This window comes from Uloborus diversus, chromosome 2 (genome assembly GCF_026930045.1).
Source record: "Uloborus diversus isolate 005 chromosome 2, Udiv.v.3.1, whole genome shotgun sequence".
NCBI lineage: Eukaryota > Metazoa > Arthropoda > Arachnida > Araneae > Uloboridae > Uloborus > Uloborus diversus.
The window spans coordinates 12,274,128-12,294,710 of NC_072732.1; the positions used below are offsets into that span (position 1 = coordinate 12,274,128).

At 33.8% G+C, this 20,583-nt stretch overlaps 1 protein-coding gene across 1 annotated transcript in view; it reads right to left on the reverse strand.

Annotated features, from left to right (window-relative positions):
* The window catches only part of LOC129217734 (uncharacterized), a 47,823-nt gene that overhangs the window by 23,146 nt on the left and 4,094 nt on the right, over positions 1-20,583 (reverse strand). The window contains exon 2 of the mRNA XM_054852070.1: positions 10,382-10,449. Within this exon, the coding sequence (XP_054708045.1) occupies positions 10,382-10,418 (37 nt within the window). The 5' untranslated portion in view covers positions 10,419-10,449. The remainder of the gene's footprint in view (positions 1-10,381; positions 10,450-20,583) is intronic.

The window sequence follows — 20,583 nt, forward strand, 5'->3', positions numbered from 1 at the left end:
AGGGACAAGTAAGGTTTGGGTGGAAACTACGCAGTTCAGGAAATGGATCATCCTCTGCAAATCCCTGCAAATCTGGAAAATGTGTAGTCACAAATGTCTGTAACGAGTATCCAGTGGGAAGTTTGACTAAACTGTTGGAAGACTGTTCTAAAGTGCAATTCTTTGTCTATGGCTATGGAATCACTAACAGCATGTCCAGATAAAAAGTGAAGGTTATGAACGACTCGACAAAGTAAAACGGACCCCAATGATAATGAGGATCATACCACATTTTAACTATTGGAATTTCAATGTTAAATTGGGAGTTCTCAGTGCCTCAGATCTTTCCATTGTGTCGTTTTACCATCTCAGGCACATGAAAGACAGCTTCTTCAGCACGAATATGCTGCAAATGGCGCACACGTTGAACTCTGTTAAACAGCTGCTAAAAATTATGGCATGTGTGAACATTACACCTTAAAACTGCACCTTTGCCTTATCTTAATTGATGAAATGTTCATGATCAATGTTGCGAAGCATTTTGGATCTCCCTGTAGTTTTATAAGGCAAGACGCGGGATTTTGTATAAACACATTGTGGAAAATATTAGTTTAATGTCAATCCATTAAAAGAACATTCATTTTTGAACAAAAATATGATTAAAGCTAAATTCCGTGGTTCAAGAGAGTTGTCTGATGGGGGAAAAAACTAAATACGCATTTTAATGCACTTAACGGACTAAGTGCATGAGTTAAAATTTTTATTGGAAAATATTGCCATCTTAGTTTATTAATATTGCATAGAACTATCTGCCAAAAATATGTTCCTAATACTCTTACTTTCTTCTATTGACTTCTAAAATCATTTACTCATGCATCTAAATTTTTGTCTTTTTATTGCTGAAGGTAAAATCGATATACGACAAAATATATATTTGAAGACAAACTTTTGATAATATTCGGGTGTTCACTCTGTCAGATTTCAAAGTTTTGAGAAAAATATAAGACAGAAATTGTAGTTTCTACAAAAAGAAAGAAAATAGACTGGCGGTGTTTGTTTAGCACGTTTGCGAATGTCGGACGGATCTGCTAGGAAGTGTCCACAAAAATTTATTGCAGAAGACTGTTATTGTTTTAAATCTCACCTCTTAATTCTGATGAAAGATTTGGAATAGCAAACATCGACGAATAACGTGTGTCAAATTCTGCAAGGAGTGTAATGACTGCGAGACACACTGCCTCCTTCTCTCCCTTTTTGCCAAAGCAAAAGCACATACAACAGAAAAAAATCAATCCAGTTCAAGGACAAGTACCAATAACAAAATGCAGCAGCTATTTTCGCATGTTAATGATAAATTAATAAATAAACGCCCTCAACTTAAATTTAAGGGAATGTGGAGTATATTGAAGTAGCAGAGCGAAGTGAAAAAGTAAACTATTTACCCAGTTTGCCGCTCCTCTTATCTAGCACTATTTACTGTTATTAAACATTTAGTGCATTCCAATCAATAATCTATATACCTCTTAAGATTCAAGTATGTAGTAATACAACCCATTTTAAAAGTTCGGTACTCATATTGCGATAGTTTGAAGTTTGTCAAAATAATCATTTTTTCTTGTAGTACGATAAAGTTTTTGTAGTTAAAATTTTAAATATTCATTTAGATCTAATAATTTCTAGTGCAGTATTTATTTGTTTAAAATTACGATTGATTTTAAATACTTAATACAACTTATCAAGTGCACGCGGGGTAAGGTGAAATAGTTTATTTTATCTATATATTCGTTTATTTATTAAAAGTCCTTTTTTTAAGCTGGACAAAGTGAATGGGGGCCTGATAGTTGACACATTCAATTTTCCGGAAACTTTCAGGGTATTTTACTAGTATGGTGATAAGAAAAAGTGAAGCTTCTTTCCTCTCTAATTTGACTTGTTGGCCCTGGAGAGGAGGTCAAAGTTTATGGTTCTGAGAAAAAAGAGCTAAATATCTTATTTCTTTACTTCAAAAGCAATGAGTGAACCAAGCCAATTCTTTTAAATCAGGATACTACTTGATACTAGGTACATGCTAGCATAAATATTTTGGTGACCTTCTCATGGCTTTGAGGGCAAAGGTCGATTGAAACTGCTATTTTTTTTTTACCTTTTTCCCTTGTTTAGGTTCGGATATCTACTATGAGCTTAAAGTACATTAGGCTGTAGATTCGTTCTAGCATTTATGCGAATTTGAGCTCATAAAATTTTGAGTAGCACGTATATAAACTCTTGAAAAAACGCTCTTTTATACTGAAATAATCATTTTCGAGACCGTTTAATAAAGTAAGACGATTAGATATCATAGTTTTCTGACATGAGTCTAAAACTACACCACGTAGAGCGTAATTACAGCCCTTGCTCAAAGTTATTGACTCAGACGTTTTAAGTAATTGACCTCCTAAAACTTTGATTATTTTTGTTTCAAATTATCAACTTTGAGACCGCTTAATTAAAAAAGTTGATTAGTTGCCATGGGTTTCTAACCTGGACCTTAAACTACACCTTTTGGACTATAACTACAGCTGTGTCCCAAAGTTGTTGACCCGTCGAGAACAAAGTTATTGACCTCTAAACTTGGACATTAAAAAAAATCATCAACTTTGAGACCGTTTAACTACTAGTCAAGAGAAATGAAATGCATTTCATATTTTTCTTAGTACTATACTGTGGTGAGTAGTTAAACATATACTTATTTCCGAGGGTTACTCACGGCTTTAGCAGATATCCGGGTCTAAGCAAAGCAAAAAAATATACGAAGTAGCAGTTTCAATTGACCTTTGCCCTCAAAGCCATGAGTGAGCCATCAAAATATTTATGCTAGCATGTACCTAGTATCAAGTAGTATCCATATTTAAAAGAATTGGCTTGATTCACTCATTTCTTTTAAAGCAAAGCAATCATATATTTAGCTCTTTTTTTTTTTCACGACCTTAAACTTTAACCCTTACTCAAGGACAAACAAAATAGTTTTTTAGAAAAATGGACTCCACTTTTTCTTATCGTAGTACCACTAACACATCCTGAAATTTTTACGAAAATTGAAGACATCAACTATCAAAAGTGTCCAGCTTTAAAAAAAATGACTCTTAAGCATTCACGTATTCATTCATGCATTCTTTAATTTATTCATACTTTTATTTATTTATTCTTCTATTTTCTTGTACATTCACTGCTTTATTCCCTCAATATTTATATTTATTTATTTATTTATTCATTTATTGTTTTACTATTCGGTCACAATTCATTCAAGCATTTATTCATTAATTTGAAGAAGAATATTTTTAATGAAAGATTAGAAACATTTGACTATAAAATTATTTTAAACCTTTATTTGATGGTACGATTTTCTGCCTGAAAAGAAGAACAATACTTCAGTGCAAGTGATCTTATGACCTACATTGTTTTCTTTTCTCTATGTACTGAATTAGAAAAATTTAAAAAATAATAATAATTTGAATTTTGACCTTTTGAATTCAAATTACGTTTTTCGCAATTACGAGTGTGTGTGTGTGTGTATGTGTATGTAGGCATGTGTATTTATGTGTGTGGGGGGCACGTGTGTTTGTGTGTAGGGGTATGTGTATGTGTGTGTAGGCATGTGTGTTTATGTCTGTGTGCAGGTATGAGTGTGTTGGCAGTTGTGTGTATGAGTGTTTGTGTGTGGTGGGGAATGTCAATGTGTATGTGTGTGTAGGCATATGTGTATGTGTCTGTGTGCAGACATGAATGTGTGGGTAGTTGTGTGTATGTGTGTGTATGTGTGGGTATGTGTAGGTGTCTGTATGTATGCGTGTGTGTGTGCGTGTGTGTGTATGTGTGTAGGTGTATGTTTGTGTATGTATGCGCGTGTGTGTAGGACATGGATGCAACCTGGAGACGGCTTTCGCTATAGGAGCAGCATCGTGAGGAGCCGGTCGACTGTGATGGTGCGGAGGGTGGCGGTGGGAAAATAAAAGGATAGGACGCCAAAAACAGTCAAATGAAAGCAATAAGCAATCGTGATTGCTCAAAAAAAAAAAAAAAAAAAAATCTTTCCATTTGTATGATATTTTATTTAGTTTCTATTTATTTAGCTTGTTTTCTCCTCACGTTTCGTTCATTCATTTATTTTTAACTTGTTAATTTCAGTTCTTAATTCCACTCCTAATTCATAAGCAGCGAAATCCATTTCATGCACTTGGCCGACTTGTCATCTGAAGTCGGTGAGAAATCCTCTTCCGCCCGTCAAGCGTGCTCCAAAATAGCATATGACACCCTCTTCCTTGCAATTTGGTTCCAGTTCCACCACTTGCTCCTGGAATATGTTGTTCTTTATACTTTAGCGAACTTATTTAGAAGAATTTGGGACGTAAACGTACTGCGAAATATTTTCACGTTGAAATGTGGTAGAAAAATGGTAAATTTGGGGGCTACTCTAAATGTTTTTCTTTCTTTTATCTGTTTCCTATTTTTTTTAATTTGTATATTTCATAATAAATAACTTAATGTAGTTTTAAAAATTGTGACTGTGGTATTTAATGCAATTAGAGAAGTATTAAAGACAAGCATCTAAACATTAAGCAATGGTGAAGCGAGAATTTTTATGGTAACCTAAAAGCTTTCATAATGGGAAAAATGTGGAGCAAAACAGAACCCGAATACAGAAACCAAAATTAAGTTTAGAGGGGGAAATTAAGAGTAGATAGGCAAAATTTAGAAGGGAAAGTAACTCTGTTAAGTCTGTAACACCGAAATAAAATGAAGGGTCATTGGTTAGAAAGATTTTTACGATAAAAATTAATCAGCTTACATTTTTAAACGCTTAGCAAGCACTTTGTTTTTTTACATGTTTATCAAGCACTTTGCTTATTTTCAAGCATTGATATTCATATTAATTTTATCAATGGCTAGATGGTTCGCCTTTTTGAGCAATTCGCTTTTCATGCCATTTACCTATTTACGCCAAGCGCGTTGGGAGCTTTGGGCACCTTTGGGAGCTGCTTAAATAAATTTGGTGGCAATATAGAAATTATTTCAATATTTTCAATCAGTACCACTGTTTCTTTACTTCTTTATATCTATCTTATCTGTTTATGCGTGTGTTCACGTATCCAGGTTTATCTTTATTAATATCTCTATAGAGCTATCATTTTGCATGTTCTATTAATTTCAAGAAAACATTCTCTTTATCCTATCCATCTAGTTATATCTATGTATATATCCATCTCTATGAGTAGTTATCGATATCTATCCATCTAGATCTATCTATAAAACTATATAAGTACATATCTATATTTATCTATCTATATCTATCTCTATAACATCTATAGATCTCTATATATGAAAATATTAGACGATTTCAAAACTGTTGCACCGTTAGATACATACGGAACTTATAACAATACTTTTTTTTTTCTAAACCTCTTAGAATTTTTTTTTTCTTGATTGTAAAATTGAGTTTCGAGATTTAGAATAATACACTAACACAACAAATATTTCAGGCTCTGTTGATTGAACAGTAATAAATATCACATAGCACAATTAATAACTTTTTCTAATTAATTTGTTAAAAATTTAACAATGAGGTGCAAATTTTCGGTGCGTACCGTTTGCTCAAGGCGCGTGCAAAGCACACAAAGATCTTGTTTTTAAGCCTACTTTCTCAGTAAAAGTCAGAGAAAGAAGAAAAAACCTTTAAAGAAGGTTTAATGCTTCTTAAAAATATCGCGAAGAACAAAAAACAAAAAAAAAAAAAAAAAAAAATCAAAAATAAATAAATAATTAAATAAGTATCGAAAAATTAAAAATTGGTCAGTAGGGTATTGAGCTGGGGAAAAACGACTGTCGGTCTGTCTGTCTGCCACCCCCCCCCCCCCTTTAATAACTTTTGAGTGACTAGCCCGATTCGAACATTTTTTTTTCTTTTTTTTTTCGAAAGATCTCGGCGAGGACACCTCATTCCTATATTTCATTTTTGGATTTGATCAATTTTTCGCTCAATTGTGAACAGTTAAAAAAACTTAGCATTAGCGACTACCGGGAAATTCAAGGCAAATATAAATCCTGAACTTCGAGGCGAATTTGCTTCAAACAAACTTTGTAGAAAAAATCTTTTATTGTAGAGCATGTGTAGAAAATATCTTTTTTATTTGAGCAATTTTCTGTTCAATTTTGAACAGTTCAAATCCCTTAACTTTAGCGCCTACAGGGAAACTGAAAATCAATATAGATTCCGAACTTAAAAGTGGATTTACTTCAAACAAATTTTGTTGAACATAGTTCTTGACAACCAACTCCCGATTCAGGCTCCGAGAATTTTGGGGCACTTGACACCAACTCCTATCCCCCAAAAAAGTCGAATTTCGATTCCCCGACTTCGCGTCTAACTTCGTAGCTTTGGAGAGAAAAAAATACATGGAGGAAAAATTACTGACTCCGACTGTTGGAAACTTGACTTCGACTCCGACTCCTTTATCCCAAAATAATTCCGACTCCAACTCCACAAACATTGGCAAAGTTGCAGACATAAAGGGAAAACGACCGATACCAACTTCAAGTCTTTGAATTAGAAGCCTTTGGCTGCCTGATCTGACTCTTTTGTCCCGAAATGAGATTGACTCCGACTCCACAACAATGGTTTTTACTGTAAAATAATTATTATTAATATGATCTGTTTTTATTTTCACTCTAAAGTTTTTGCTTATGCCTTCAATTTTAGGCGAAGAAATTCGGAGTCCATTATGTTTCTACATAAAGATATGCGCAGACGATTTTTTCTTTTTTTTGATAATGATAATTATTTTCTTAAGTTGATATTTTATTGTTGTTTATTTATTTTTAAAAGTGCATTCCTTTCTTTAATTTTATTTTTTATTTTTTTCTGTTGGCAACAGAGGAAAAACAAACGATTTTTTTTGTATGATGTATTTATTTTAGCGAGCTTAGTATTTTTTAATTCTTTTTTTTCTTTTTGAAAGCGGTTAAAAAAATTTTAATGAAAAAAAAATGTATTCGCAACTTCAGAGCTCAAATACGCTACCTTGCGGAGGTTGACAACACTAAATAAAAAGGTAAACCATTCCATTCCACGTGTTTTCTTTGGGGGTAAATTACACGCTTCAGACAGTTTATGGTTTAATGTAATTTTAGAAGAATAGAAAAAAAAAAAAGCTTCCCACAAACGCGATAAAAATTACTGCCATTCACGAAGCGTAGATGCAAGTTATAAGTTACGGCATTTGTTTGTTTTACCTTTTTCTTCCGCCATTAGACTGGCTGCAATGCCCCCTATATTTTATTGGAGTTGCGAATTAGCTGCTTTGTTTAAAAGGTGCTTCTGCTATATGTGTTTGTTTATTTATTTTTTACGCAATTCTCTAGATGAGCGAGGCATATTTTATTTCTAGATATCAGCTTAAAATATTTAAAAATTGCGCTTGAAATAATTTGCGATTTCAGCTAATTTGGAGAATATTGATCAGATAGTAGAAAGTTGATATTGGTTTACGGGAATGTAGGCTCGTTTCGTTCTGGACGGAACTACTTGTTATATATTAGAGTTAGGTATGCATAGAAGGTAGGTTGGAAGAAAATACTACATTGTTTCACTAAATTCTAGCGTTATCAATTAGGTTCAAATCGGTGATGCTAAATTTTGCGACATTGGGAGATTTATTGCCTTATTAGGCACCATAAACAAGTCGCCAATAATGACTCCAGTTTGTTGATTTCTCACTAAATAGATTCGCATCTAAAAATGCTGGTGCAATGTTAGCAAAATCAACATACGGGTAATGTTTTCAAGAGTAAGGTAATTTTGAGAAAAAAATTAATGAAGTAAACGCCAAATTTAGCACGATTATGATAAACTGAGCAGACAAAAGAGTGAATAAGAACTATTTATAAAACTTTTTACAATAAAAGTACCTTTACTTTCGATAAGAGAAAAAAATCTTAAAAAATCCATAAAATAATACATAAAATCCTTTTTGTAGTATGTAAGTCAGATTTTAATAGTTCGGAAAAGTGGTAGTCCGTGACCGTTTAACTGTAACCAAAAGAGCCTAGGTACTGATTTTTTCCACCTTGGCGATGCAAACAAAGCAGCAGAAAACACATGAAACTAATGATGAATATCAAAGTAAAAACTGGAGGCTGGAAGTCCAGAAATCCAGAAATTGGCATGGTCACTTGTCAGAATAATTAAATTAATCTTTAAAATTTAGCAGCCATGCCAATTTGGCAACAATCGAAATATACTACAGAATGTACTACTCGCTATATTTCTAGAAACTCGTTAGCACTTGTAACATCTAAGCTTATCCCATACTTAGTGCAAGACAACAAATCTGGAGCAAACATTGAAATAAACAATATCAAAAGTTGCAAAGGTCGAAAAGGAATACAAAATCTATTAATTCAGAAACAAGATTCTAGTTGTAATACCAATCATCAGTCATGGCTCAATGTCTCATAGATACAACTGGAGATAAAGCTTGAGAATGGAGAGACGATGGATGTCCTTGAAGCAGAAAGATCATTTGTATAAGTAGCAGAGCAAGTGGTGACTTCTCGCTAATTCTGTTTATTACAAAATAATAACAAACAACCACTTACGAATGAGACAAATGATGTTTTCGCATCAAAGTCATCCGCCATCTCTTCGTGGTCAAGCTTTAACTAGTATCGCTTTGTGAACAAACTTATGGTTGCCCCCGACAAAATAGGAATCTTCACTTTCGGCATAACCCAACTTAAAGTTCCATACGCATGTGTGCACATTCTTTTAAACCAAACTGTTGCTAAGCATATTATATTACTTGCATAGTCACCATAGAAATATTTTTCGGAAAGTATCCGAACACATTCGGAGCAAGATTTCTTCAATTTGTAATTTAGAGCACCATATCATGCGACCAGATTTGAGTTTATAAGAAGCGGGATAAAGATTCAGTCTTGAAAGCGGGATAAATATTAGCAATAGGATAGTATTTCTGGGCATAAATAAGTATAACTTTATAAAAGAATTAAATGTACGCAATCTTTTAGAAGAAATTCTCAATGTGAAAACTTTGTAGTAACTCAAATAAACCCAAGGGCGACCATATGCAAAATTTTAAGGGGGACTCAGATATTTTCCCCATGGTTTAGCAGAATATTTTCCCCATAGAAACCGATTTCATACAGATTAGAGTTTTAGAATTTGACATTTTTAATAACTTATTCATTAATTGCTGCAGAAGAAATGTTTTTACGTTTTTGCAAAGAAAAAAGTACTAAAAGCAAGGAAGTTCTAATTTCAAAGGAGGGGGGCTTGAGCCCCCACTGCCCCTCCCTCATATGGGCCCCTTATGAATAAAACTAAGGCTAAAATAAATTATTTACGTACTTTGATCTAGAGAGTGAGTAGGAATCAAAATGGCTCTTTGAAAAAAAGAAAGGTTTTAGAGGTAATTGAACAATTACTATGAAATTTTTAACATACTTTTGACGTATTTTTTTTTAAATAGAAGTCTACAGCTTAAAAAAATATTCATATAATATAAACTATGTACATTTCTCAAAAAACTACTTATAGAAGGAAGTCTCAGAATATATGCACAGCATAATAATCTTTTGCTCCTCTTTCTAAATTTCAAATCTGGAAACATATTATAATATTTCAAGGTATATTTTGCTATAAAAGTGTCAAAGGGTTTCGTAAATCTTGCTCCGAACTTGTTCAAATACCTTAACATAGCCGAGCTAACTATTATTGGAAATACATGTGGTCTAATAAGGGAACGACATAATAATTAAACAAATCAACAGGTAGTATGGAATTTCCTGATCAGGATTACCTCCAATAATAATTACGAAACGGTGCATCGTTTTTGCTTACTTCTACTACTGCATGCCACACTGTTCGATCCTCTTAATAGCCTATGTGAATTGTAATTTTCATTCCAAGAATTTATCCATTGTAAAAGCAAATATGTTTATTTAACAGCTCTAAAAAATCACATTGAACACTAACAAAATCAAATAAGCTAACAATCAGCACAGAAACTGCACCCAACTGATAAACACTGATCAAGAAACAGTTAACACCTTTGAGACACGCGTACGCTTCTTTATTCACGCACGTTAATTAAACCTATGCACACTATCTAACGACTGAAAAAGTACACCTCGCGCCAAGAAATACAGTGGAAAATGTTTAATGCGAAGCTTAAGGGCCCGAAACAATTTTTCATGTAAAAAGAATTTTGTAATAAAAGATTTGTATTAAATTGAACATTATTCTGTCCGAACTGCTATATAACTTCACGTTAACCAATTTTTCATGTTAATCGTTTTCGTGCTAAACGTTTTTTCACTGTAGTTCATACAACAAATAATCTCTTACCTTTGCTCAGAGACATGGAAGTCGACTTGATAGACATGGCTGGACGGTGGGTTTCGTTCAAATGGCACCTGAAAGCAATTAAAATATCTCAGCGTGTTCCACTTGTGCAAACATCTTTTCAACAGAATTAAAAATGAGCAACCAGAAGAACATTGTCACGAGTACTCCCTCTGAAACAGGTCGTCGCCAAGCGCCCAAAATATCTTCCGCAAAATTGGATACATTCTTTCACCTGATGCTTCTTTTACTTCGTGTTTTTTTAACCTCCACTAACTTACTTCATTTTTCACTCTACTACCTTGAAAATTTGATGGAGAGATTTAGAACTCTTGTTACACGACGCCTCGCCTTTTACTTTCATTAGCCTAAATTAATTGCTAATAAGTAAGGCATGTTTAACACGATCGAGGATTTTTGGCGTAAAGTACATAAACTAATTTCAAAGCTATTTTCATTTGTACAAGTTTTTGAACATTGGTTATTGTTTGGGTGTTTTTGAAATTAAATTTACGAGTAAGCGAAGAAATAGTTTGAGTTTCAAACTACTCTTACCAATATCTGCTTTTTAGGTTTCCCTATTTTCAAGCTCTAGTCATAGCTAAAAAGCAGATTTTGTTATAATAATGTATTAGTCTCAATGCTTTCATTACAAAAGGAATATCTTTCCCAAACTGATGTAGAATATTTTATTTAAATGTATATACAATTTTCTAAAAGATACAAAGAAAAAATCAATTTTTTTAAAGAAAATTATAAATTTTACTCGTAGGCCCCTTGCTATCCACCTAAATATTCCTCAATTTTGATAAATATTTGTGTGGTGCATGTGGGGCTATACTGCCGTGTGCAGGTAAAGGGCAGTAACTGCATTTTTTTCATTTCTCATTGTTTTGCATTTTTGTCATCTATTGTACGTTAGCTTTGTTGTACAAGCTTGCTTATTAGGTTTCCGCTGAAAAAAAAGGAACGACAAAAAACGTCTAATTCCAAGATTTCTCTATTAATCTAAGACCTGGCTTCAGAATTACTGTACTCATCGAGTTTTAGTCAAAATCAAATTTGTATATTACATTATGAAAGGGGCAATGTGTTTTGGCTAGGTTGCCTAGCAAGAAGTGCCCGCAAGTATATTTTATCAAATTAATTTTGTTTAAAATTTTGGGGTAAAAACGATGCATTTGTTATTGAAATAAACTTTACTCTACTTCAAAGAAATATACCCAAAGAACTTGAAAAGTTACGGTTGCCGTTGCGCAACTGGACGCTACCTATTCGCAGCCACATGTAAACGGGTACTATTGGTGCACATTTATGCACTCATAAAGTATAGTCATCATTTATGTATCAAATTAAAGCTAATTTTTTCTGAACGTGATAAATTAAGGTTGTCTATGCAAACATGACCACAAGTAAGGGTTACCAGCTGTTAAAGATTGCTTAGAATGAAAGAGTTAGCGCTTTGCAATATTCGTTCGACAAGGATGGCGACAGCCAGCTCTACACAAGGGCGTATCCAGAGGGGGGCAAGGTTGGACAGCTTCCCCACCCCTCGAAAATAAAAAATATTTAGAACTAAGGGGAAAAAACTATAAATTGACGGTTGTTTCAATTTCTAAATGTATCAAAGAGTTTTGATGTTGTTACTTGTTCCTGAGTTTGAAAGTGTATACGTCTTCTTTGGGAGCTCATTAAAAAGGGAAAGTAATTGGTGTTTAGTTGGGTTAATGCTGCACTCATTTTAGAATTTCATTGCTTAAAAAATCTTGGAATAAAAAGGGGGGCGCTAAAAACCAGTCTTCTAACTGCCCAAATGATGAACCTTCTCGGGCGCGCCCCGAACTTCAAATTTTATCAAGGTGGAAACCCTCAATGGGCCGAATGGAACTCCAAATTTTGCCGAATGATATTTTTATCATATCGTCAAACAGATCTTTCCGAATGATGATATTTTTGCCATATCGTCAAACAAAACTGCATGTATTCCTCAATATAACAGGTAAAATGTCTTTCATCTATAAAATTAGAATAAATGGTTGATATTTATGAAAGAATATGATCCCAGTTATTTATGAAAAGACAATTATATTATGCAGAAAATGTTTTCAAAAAACAAGAAAATTATTTAATTTTTATTAATTTTATTTCTTTTGGAGCATTTGAAATTTGTTTCTACTACTGTTTGCACCGTTGGTTGAGAACATTAGCAATTGACGCATGCGCGATGACTTTAAAAACTAGTACAACCAAGGGCGTATCCAGCTCAACCACGAAAGGAGACGGGGGAGGGGCAGCCGTAGGGGAGCCCTGATGGGAGGTCACTCTGACCGGCCAAAAATTTTCTTATTCGGCAAATTTTGTTTGGCGATATGGCAAAAATATCATCATTCGGAAAGTTCTGTTTGACGATATGATAAAAATATCATTCGGCAAAATTTGGAGAGAGTTCCATTAGGCAAATTATCATCATTCTGTGAAATTTGGAGTTCCATTCAGCCCATTGACTTTCCCCCCTGAGAAAATTTGAGGTTCGGGGCGCGTCTGAGATGTCCCATCATTTGGGCAGTTAGAAGACTGTTTTTCAGCGCCCCTCCCCCCTTTTTATTCCAAGATTTTGGAAGCAATGAAATTCTAAAATGAGTGCGGTATTAACCCAACTAAACACCAGTTACTTTCCCTTTTCAATGAGCTCCCAAAGAAGATATATACACTTTCAAACTCAGGAAGTAGTTACAACATCAGAACTCTTTGATAAATTCAGAAATTGAAACAACCGTCAATTTTTAGTTATTTTGTTTGTTTGTTTTTTTAATTCTAAATATTTTTTATTTTCGAGGGGGCAAGCTGTCCAACCTTGCCCCCTCTGGATACGCCCATGCGTAGAGCTGGCTGTCGCCATCTCTGTAACGAATATTGCAAAGCGCTAACTCTTTCATTCTAAGCAATCTTTTACAGCTGGCAACCCCCACTTGCGGCCAATTTTGCATAGGCAACCTTAGTTTATCATGTTCAGAAAAGAATTAGCTTTAATTTGATACATAAATGATGACTAAACTGTATGAGTGCATAAATGTGTACCAATACTACCCGCGTTTACATGTGGTTGCGAATAGGTTGCGGCAACCATAACTTTTCAAGTTCTTCAGATATATTTCTTTGAAGTAGAGTATAGTTTATTTCAATAACAAATGCGTCATTTTTACCCCAAAATTTCAAACACTATTAATTTGATAAAAAATACTTTCGGCCACTTCTGGCTTGGCAACCTAGCCATAACACATTGTCCCTTTCTTAATGTAATATAAAAATTTGATGTTGACTTTATACTCGATGAGTACAGTATTTCTGCAGCGGGATCTCGTTCTATATGGTTTAGATTGAATCCGACACACATTTCTTCAAATGTCTCGAATGCTCATTTCTGCAGATATTGCCGTTTACCTGCACAAGGCAGTATAGGGGAAATATTTTATTTAAAAAAAAATCCGACTTCCGAAAAATGTTTTTTTTTTTGAGCAATCACGATTGCTTATTGCTTTCATTTGACTGTTTTTGGCGTCCTATCATTTCATTCTCCCGCCAGCACCCTCTGCAGCATCACCGTCGACCGGCTCCTCACGATGCTGCTCCTATAGCTAAAGCCGTCTCCAGGTTGCGTCCATATCCGACACACACGCGCATACATTCACACACACAAATACATATACACACATACACAAACACGTATACATACAAAACTACCCAGACATTCATGCCTGCATACAGACACAAACACACATGCCTACATACACACACACACAAACGCCTACACACACAGCTCTGGATACACAACACGCACACACATGCATACATACACACGCACGCGCACCCACACATATGCGCCTACACAAACGCACACGCTCATTCATACACACACGCGCTCGTGATTGCGAAAAACATAATTTGAATTCAAGATGCAAAAATTCAAATTAATATACAGTGAAGCACCGTTTATACGTTTTTGAAGGGACTATATGAAAAAAGCGTACAAGCGAAAAAACGTATAATAGGGACCAATTTTAAAAACGTATAATTGATAAAAACGTATAAAAGAGAAACGTATAAACGGTGCTTCACTGTATATATATATATATTTTTTTTCTTCTTCTTTTCGATTACCAATACATTGTGCTGTTTCACACTTTTAGGCGCAAGTCAGCACGGGTTGCCGTTGTTCAAATTAAATGAAACTTTTTATGCAATTGTTTTGACCTAAAAGAAAAAATATAAAAGGATTTGCAACTCGTAAATTAAATTTCTATTTCTTTTTTTTTTTTAATTTTCGATGTTCTAATATGTATATTATTATTATTACAATGCACGCAGTTTTGTGTATAAATACAATATGCAGTGAGAATAAAATTAAATTCAAACGTAACGGACTGTTTTTGAATGTTTATGTAATACAGCGTGACATGAGCCAATCCAGAAAATTTCACATCTGCAACAGCTGTAAAATTATTTATGTTAATGAGTAAATAAATGTCTTTAAAAAGTACTCGAACCAAGTACATTTAGGTAAGTGTTAAACATAATTTTTTTCAATATTTTTAAAAGACAACTAGTGGTGTACCATTTCTCAATAGTTTGCTTTGCAAAATAAGAAACAACAACGTCAAAAAGCAAAAATTGCAGTTTACAGGCACGTGTTTCGGCGTTACAAGGAACGCCTTTTTTAATGGAAAAGAAATGAGCTTTTATTGGATGTCGTTTCTGCCATAAGCTCATTTCTTTTGCATCGAAAAAAGCGTTCCTTGTAACTTCGAAACACGTGCCTGCAGTAAACTGCAAGTTCGTGCCTTTTGACGTTGTTATTTCTCATTTTACGTTTCAGCACAAAGGTATTTATTTAACTTAGTGTGCTTCGCTTTACAACCGTAACCTGGATTGGCTTGCATGTGATAGGTGAAGGGGAAGCGTGAAAAATTGTGACAAAAGAGGTAGGGGATTATATATGTCTTTAAAAATGGGGTGGTTTTCTTCAGTCAAAAGCAGTACTTTTTGATACTGAAATTGATAGAATGAGCAAAAAAAAATACATGGACCCAGAAAATACTTTCATTTTCCCAACAGTTTTTGTTTTTAATTAATTTTTTTAAAATGTCCAATTTTTCAAACAAGGAGTGGTCCTGATGACATCACAAATGATGCGTTTTGGCGCATCTTTCTACTACGTTTCTACGTTCCACGTTATGATAATCAAGCAGCGAATTAAAATTGCGCTCTACGCTTGCTATCAACCCTATCGTTGCCAATGCACGTGAGTAAAGATGCGAATTAAATATTTTGTTCTGTGAATGGCAACATTGAATGGCATTTCATCATTTGTGATGTCACACGACAGAAGTGTAAACAATGAAAACTCACCGATTTAAGTAATTTTTTAAAAATATTAAACTTGAATAAATTATTTAAAAAATGGTTAGATCCTATGTTTTTAAGCATTCTCTTTCAGAAAAAAAAACACTTTTAAAATTTTGGAAACGACCCCATTGTGACATTATTTATGTATGGCCCCTTACCTTGAATGTACGAAAAATTCAGAGGTTTAACTGTAAAAAACTAAATCGATCTCCTCCCTCCGTAGTAAAAAAGAGCACTTTCTTCGCTGAATAATTTGGCAGAGGACTTAGAATTTGCGTTTGATTTAAAATGTGACGCTTAGGTGAAAGATGAAAGTGTTTCGAGATCAAGTGCGTGGATTTAGCTTCATCCCCGCTTCTTTGAAAAACGGGATGAAATTTCCAGAGAGCTGAATTCCGTGGCACGGGTCCAACGGCAAATAAACGGAAGTAAAAGAGGAAGCTTATTTAAGAAAAGAAAAACAGCTCCAGCACAGGTTGGTTGAAAAAATTAGGTTGTGGTACACTTTGTTATGTAACAAAGTGAAGCAAAAGAAATCTGACATGGAGAAATACTTTAATTTTTAACCGAATTCAAAAAGCAGGCGGTTATCAGTTCTACCGCGTTTGTGTTTTTTGAGCAATCATGTTTATTGTTCTCACTTGACTGTTTTTGGCGTTTCTATGATTTTATTCTTCCCCCGCCACCCTCTGCAGCACCACCGTCGACCGGCCTCTCCCGATACACACCTACAGACACACGCATATATACATACACTTTCACACACACATATACAGATAAAAACACACTCATGCCTGCACACAGACACAAACACACACGCCTACACACACATACATGCCCAGACAAACACACACACATACCAGCACACTCATGCCTGCACACAGACACAAACATACAAGCCTACACACACACATACCTACACACACTCCTACACAAATACATACATACACACACATGCCTGCACGCACATATGCACACACACACGCCTACACAAACACATACATACACACATGCCTGCACGCACATATACACACACGCCTACATACACACACACACACACTCGTGATTACGAAAAACATAATTTGAAGTCAAGGTATCAAAATTCATTTTTTTTTTTTTTTTTTTTTTTTGTCAGCTCATAACATTTCACCTATTGAACTGATTTCGATGATTATTTTTTAATGAATAAGGGTTGTTCTAACTTTAGGCATATACCTTTGATTGGCCCAATTCGTTCTTCAGAAAGGAAGTTATGGACAAAAAAACGGTTAAATTTTATGCAATTTCCCTATTAAATGGTTAAATATAAAACCCATTGTTAAAGAAAGTGGTTGTCATAGCTAAGTAATACTAATAGTAATAATAATTGCAATTTTTAAGGCAGGCCTCTCTGAAGCAAGCATGAAATTCATTACTATCATTGCTCTATGGAACAGTCAGACCCCGAATTAACGAATTCATCTGGACCGAAACTTTTTTACGTTGAATCGGAGTTATTCATAATATCAGGGTGCGATTTTTTTTAATTGCACTTATTTTATCTAGGAACCCTAAAAACTACTGCACAAAACTATCCATTAGTACGCTTTTGGTGTACACTTTTTATTCAGCATTCTGTGACTTATTACACACTAGTTAATTTGAAATTTTTTTGTACTGAGTAACAGATTTTGACAATATTTTGATACTTGACTCGAAATAGTTCTCTTTCGACTTTATGGAGATAATTACTGTGTCTTTTATAGCCTGCGGCATGAGATGTGTTTTTAAGTTTCAATTCTATGTAAAGCATTAGAAAAAGTAAGTTTTAATGAGAGTTTCACGCCCTTCAAACATTGCTGATTCCAAGGAAAGTCTTTTTCTTCATCGCACAAGATAAATGTATCATTTAGAAAATAATCCAATATTTCCTAACTCAACAAAAAAAATTTTTTTTTTTTTCCGGCTGTTAAAATAATTTGTTAATTTACGGTATTAGGTTATTTTGTTAATTTGTTATTCGATATTTTTTTAATTCGGTAAATAGGGGTTTTGCCTTCATTTTAGTCGGAGAAAAAAGAAAAATTCGCTAAAACGCGAAATTCGCTAGATAGAGTTTGTTAAATCGGGGTACGACAATATTTTCATAATCATCTAATGTCAATAACAGATAACGGAGACAAGTACATGGTATTTTTATCACGTATAACTTGTATTGTTTCAAAACATAAATTAGTTAGAAAACCGTTAGGGTCAGGTGGGGTGAAATGGGTCATGCTGTGTATTTTTATTTATAAAAATTTTTGGTCTGGCTGAATTTTTCTCAAACTTTACACAAGTTATGAGGGGCTTTTTGGCTACAATTCTGATTTTTTAAAAGTTTCTGTGTAAATTGCTGGGAGCACTACACTGACATTTTGTTTCTCAAGTCACATGTGAATTTTTAGGAAGCCTGACAAACTTCTTAAAATCTTACAATACATTTTTTTCAATTAAAATTCTCAAGTGTTATCAGTTAGAACAGACTTTCATCTACAATTTGCAAAAAACAGGTAGAAAAAGTATCAATTCTTTCTTTTTTTGTTGCTATTTTCATGTGGTGGGGTGAAATGGGGCATAGTTAGGCTTAGCGAATTTTAATTAATAATGAAAGTATATTGACTTTCAAAATCCATAAATAGGTCTTAAATAGAAGTTTAGAAGATTTTTACATGTAATAAAAATAAAGTATGTATTATTAATGTGTAGAATTCAAAAGCTAAACTTGCCATAGATATTTACAACCTATTACCTACCTACTCTTTCCTAATTCAAATTTTTTATTTATTCAATGAAAATGCCTGGGGTGTATGTAAGAAAAAGGGAAAAGAAAAAATCAGACTATGATTTAGAGGCTGCACTAATTTTAAGTTGAAGATGATTTAGCAATTCCTGCAGCTGTAAGGAAATATAATATGCCAAGAGAAACATCGAGGAGATGGGTCTCCGGCGCACAAAGTCGAAAAGGTTGGTTAGACGTACAACGCTAAGTGAAGAAGAAAAATGTATTGCTTCAGCTCTACAAAGTGCGATTCCCCATTTGATAGAAAGATACAATCATTGTTACTAAGGTTTTTTGTAAAGACTAATTCTGAAAAATGCAATTGTGGCACTCTTGGCATAGAGTGAGCCAGGAATTTTGAAAAAAGATCGGCATGCCACTTATGTAAGAGAAAGCAAGAATTGCTCACGAAAGCAAGAGCCTGGATACCTTCTAAAAAGCAGCAACCGAATGAAACCCAACTCTTGGATGAAGAAATGTCTGAGTTACTTATGCAAGAACTAACACCTGGGAAGTGGGTTCTTGTCCAATACACGGGTAAGAAATCATCAAAAGAGTTTGTTGATCACTTGACACAAAGTTAATGACCAAGATTACAACAGCGTAAATTTTCTACAAAAAGCCAACTCAGGCAAATACTACATCTTTCCTGAGTAGGAAGATACAGACATTGTTTCTAGATGTCCAATTCTGAAGACATTGAATGAACAAAATTCGATTGTTGCGGACATTATATTTTTGAGATTTAGTTCAAAATATTTTGGTGTTGAATATGTTAAAATAAATAAATGGTTCTGTGGAAACAATTTCTCTCAGCTATTGTACGTGTTTTGGTAATAATTTCTTAGTTATTGTATGTTTCTATTGCTATGACCCATTTCACCCCATTAAAACCCATTTCACCCCACCGTGGGGTGGAATGGGTCAGATACTTTAATTGCAATTTTCAGATTGTCAATGACAACAAATTTCAATGAGAAGCAGCTTAAATTAAAGGGAAAGAATCAGACGTAAAGAAGAAATTTTAAAAAAAGTACAAACAAAAGTTTATGGGTTTGCAAATGGCATCATTTTAAAAAATAGACAAAATCCGCCCCATTTCACCCCACCTGACCCTAACATTTAAATGGATCAAAAAATTAGCACACAAATATGTAAGTCTGAGGGGGGAACATAGATTAGTTTTTTATAATCAATTGCTTAATATTTTAGACACGTTAATCTTTTTTTTTTTTCGTTTTTTGAAGTACATTAAAATTAAAAAGAATGAAATAAAAACATATTTTGAAAAAAAAAAAAACGAAATTGCTCTAAAAAGTAAAAAATAATTTTATTCTTTGAACACCAGCAATACTAATTTTAAACATGCTTTCTGAAGTGGGCGCAAAAACGATAGGTAAAATGATATACAACCATTTCTTGCCAACATTTCTCAGAAAAACCACTCAAAATTAAAAACGGAACATTTATTCTGTTACACAAATATGTAGTTATTAATGTAATGTATGAAAATGCTATTGAAGAACCTGAGTCCACACACACACACGCCACACATTAAAATTTACATTTACAGGTGAATTGTAGTTTCTTATGATTATATCTGTTGTTTTTGCGCCGACTTCAAAAACTATAATTAAGAGTAATATCCAAGTTGTTCAAAGAATAAAACTTTTTTTTTCCTTTTTATAAATATTTCCAGGTGCAGCTTTGATGTCCATTCTATTTCTTTTTCTTCCTTTTCTTTTCTCTTACAAAAATATTTTCTTTCTTGGCCGTTAGACAAGAATCATTGAATTTCCTTGTTGTTTTGTTGATGATAATTTTACTGCTTTACGCATTTTAAAATTTGTTATCATAGCTTCTTTATCAATTTTTGGCTCCAATATCATGTATCTGCTATACATGAAGGCCCATAATGTTAAATCAAGTGCTTTTCCAATATGAAAAAAAAAGAAAAAAGAAACAAGAATCATTGAAGCATTTCGTGTGTGAATTTGTATTT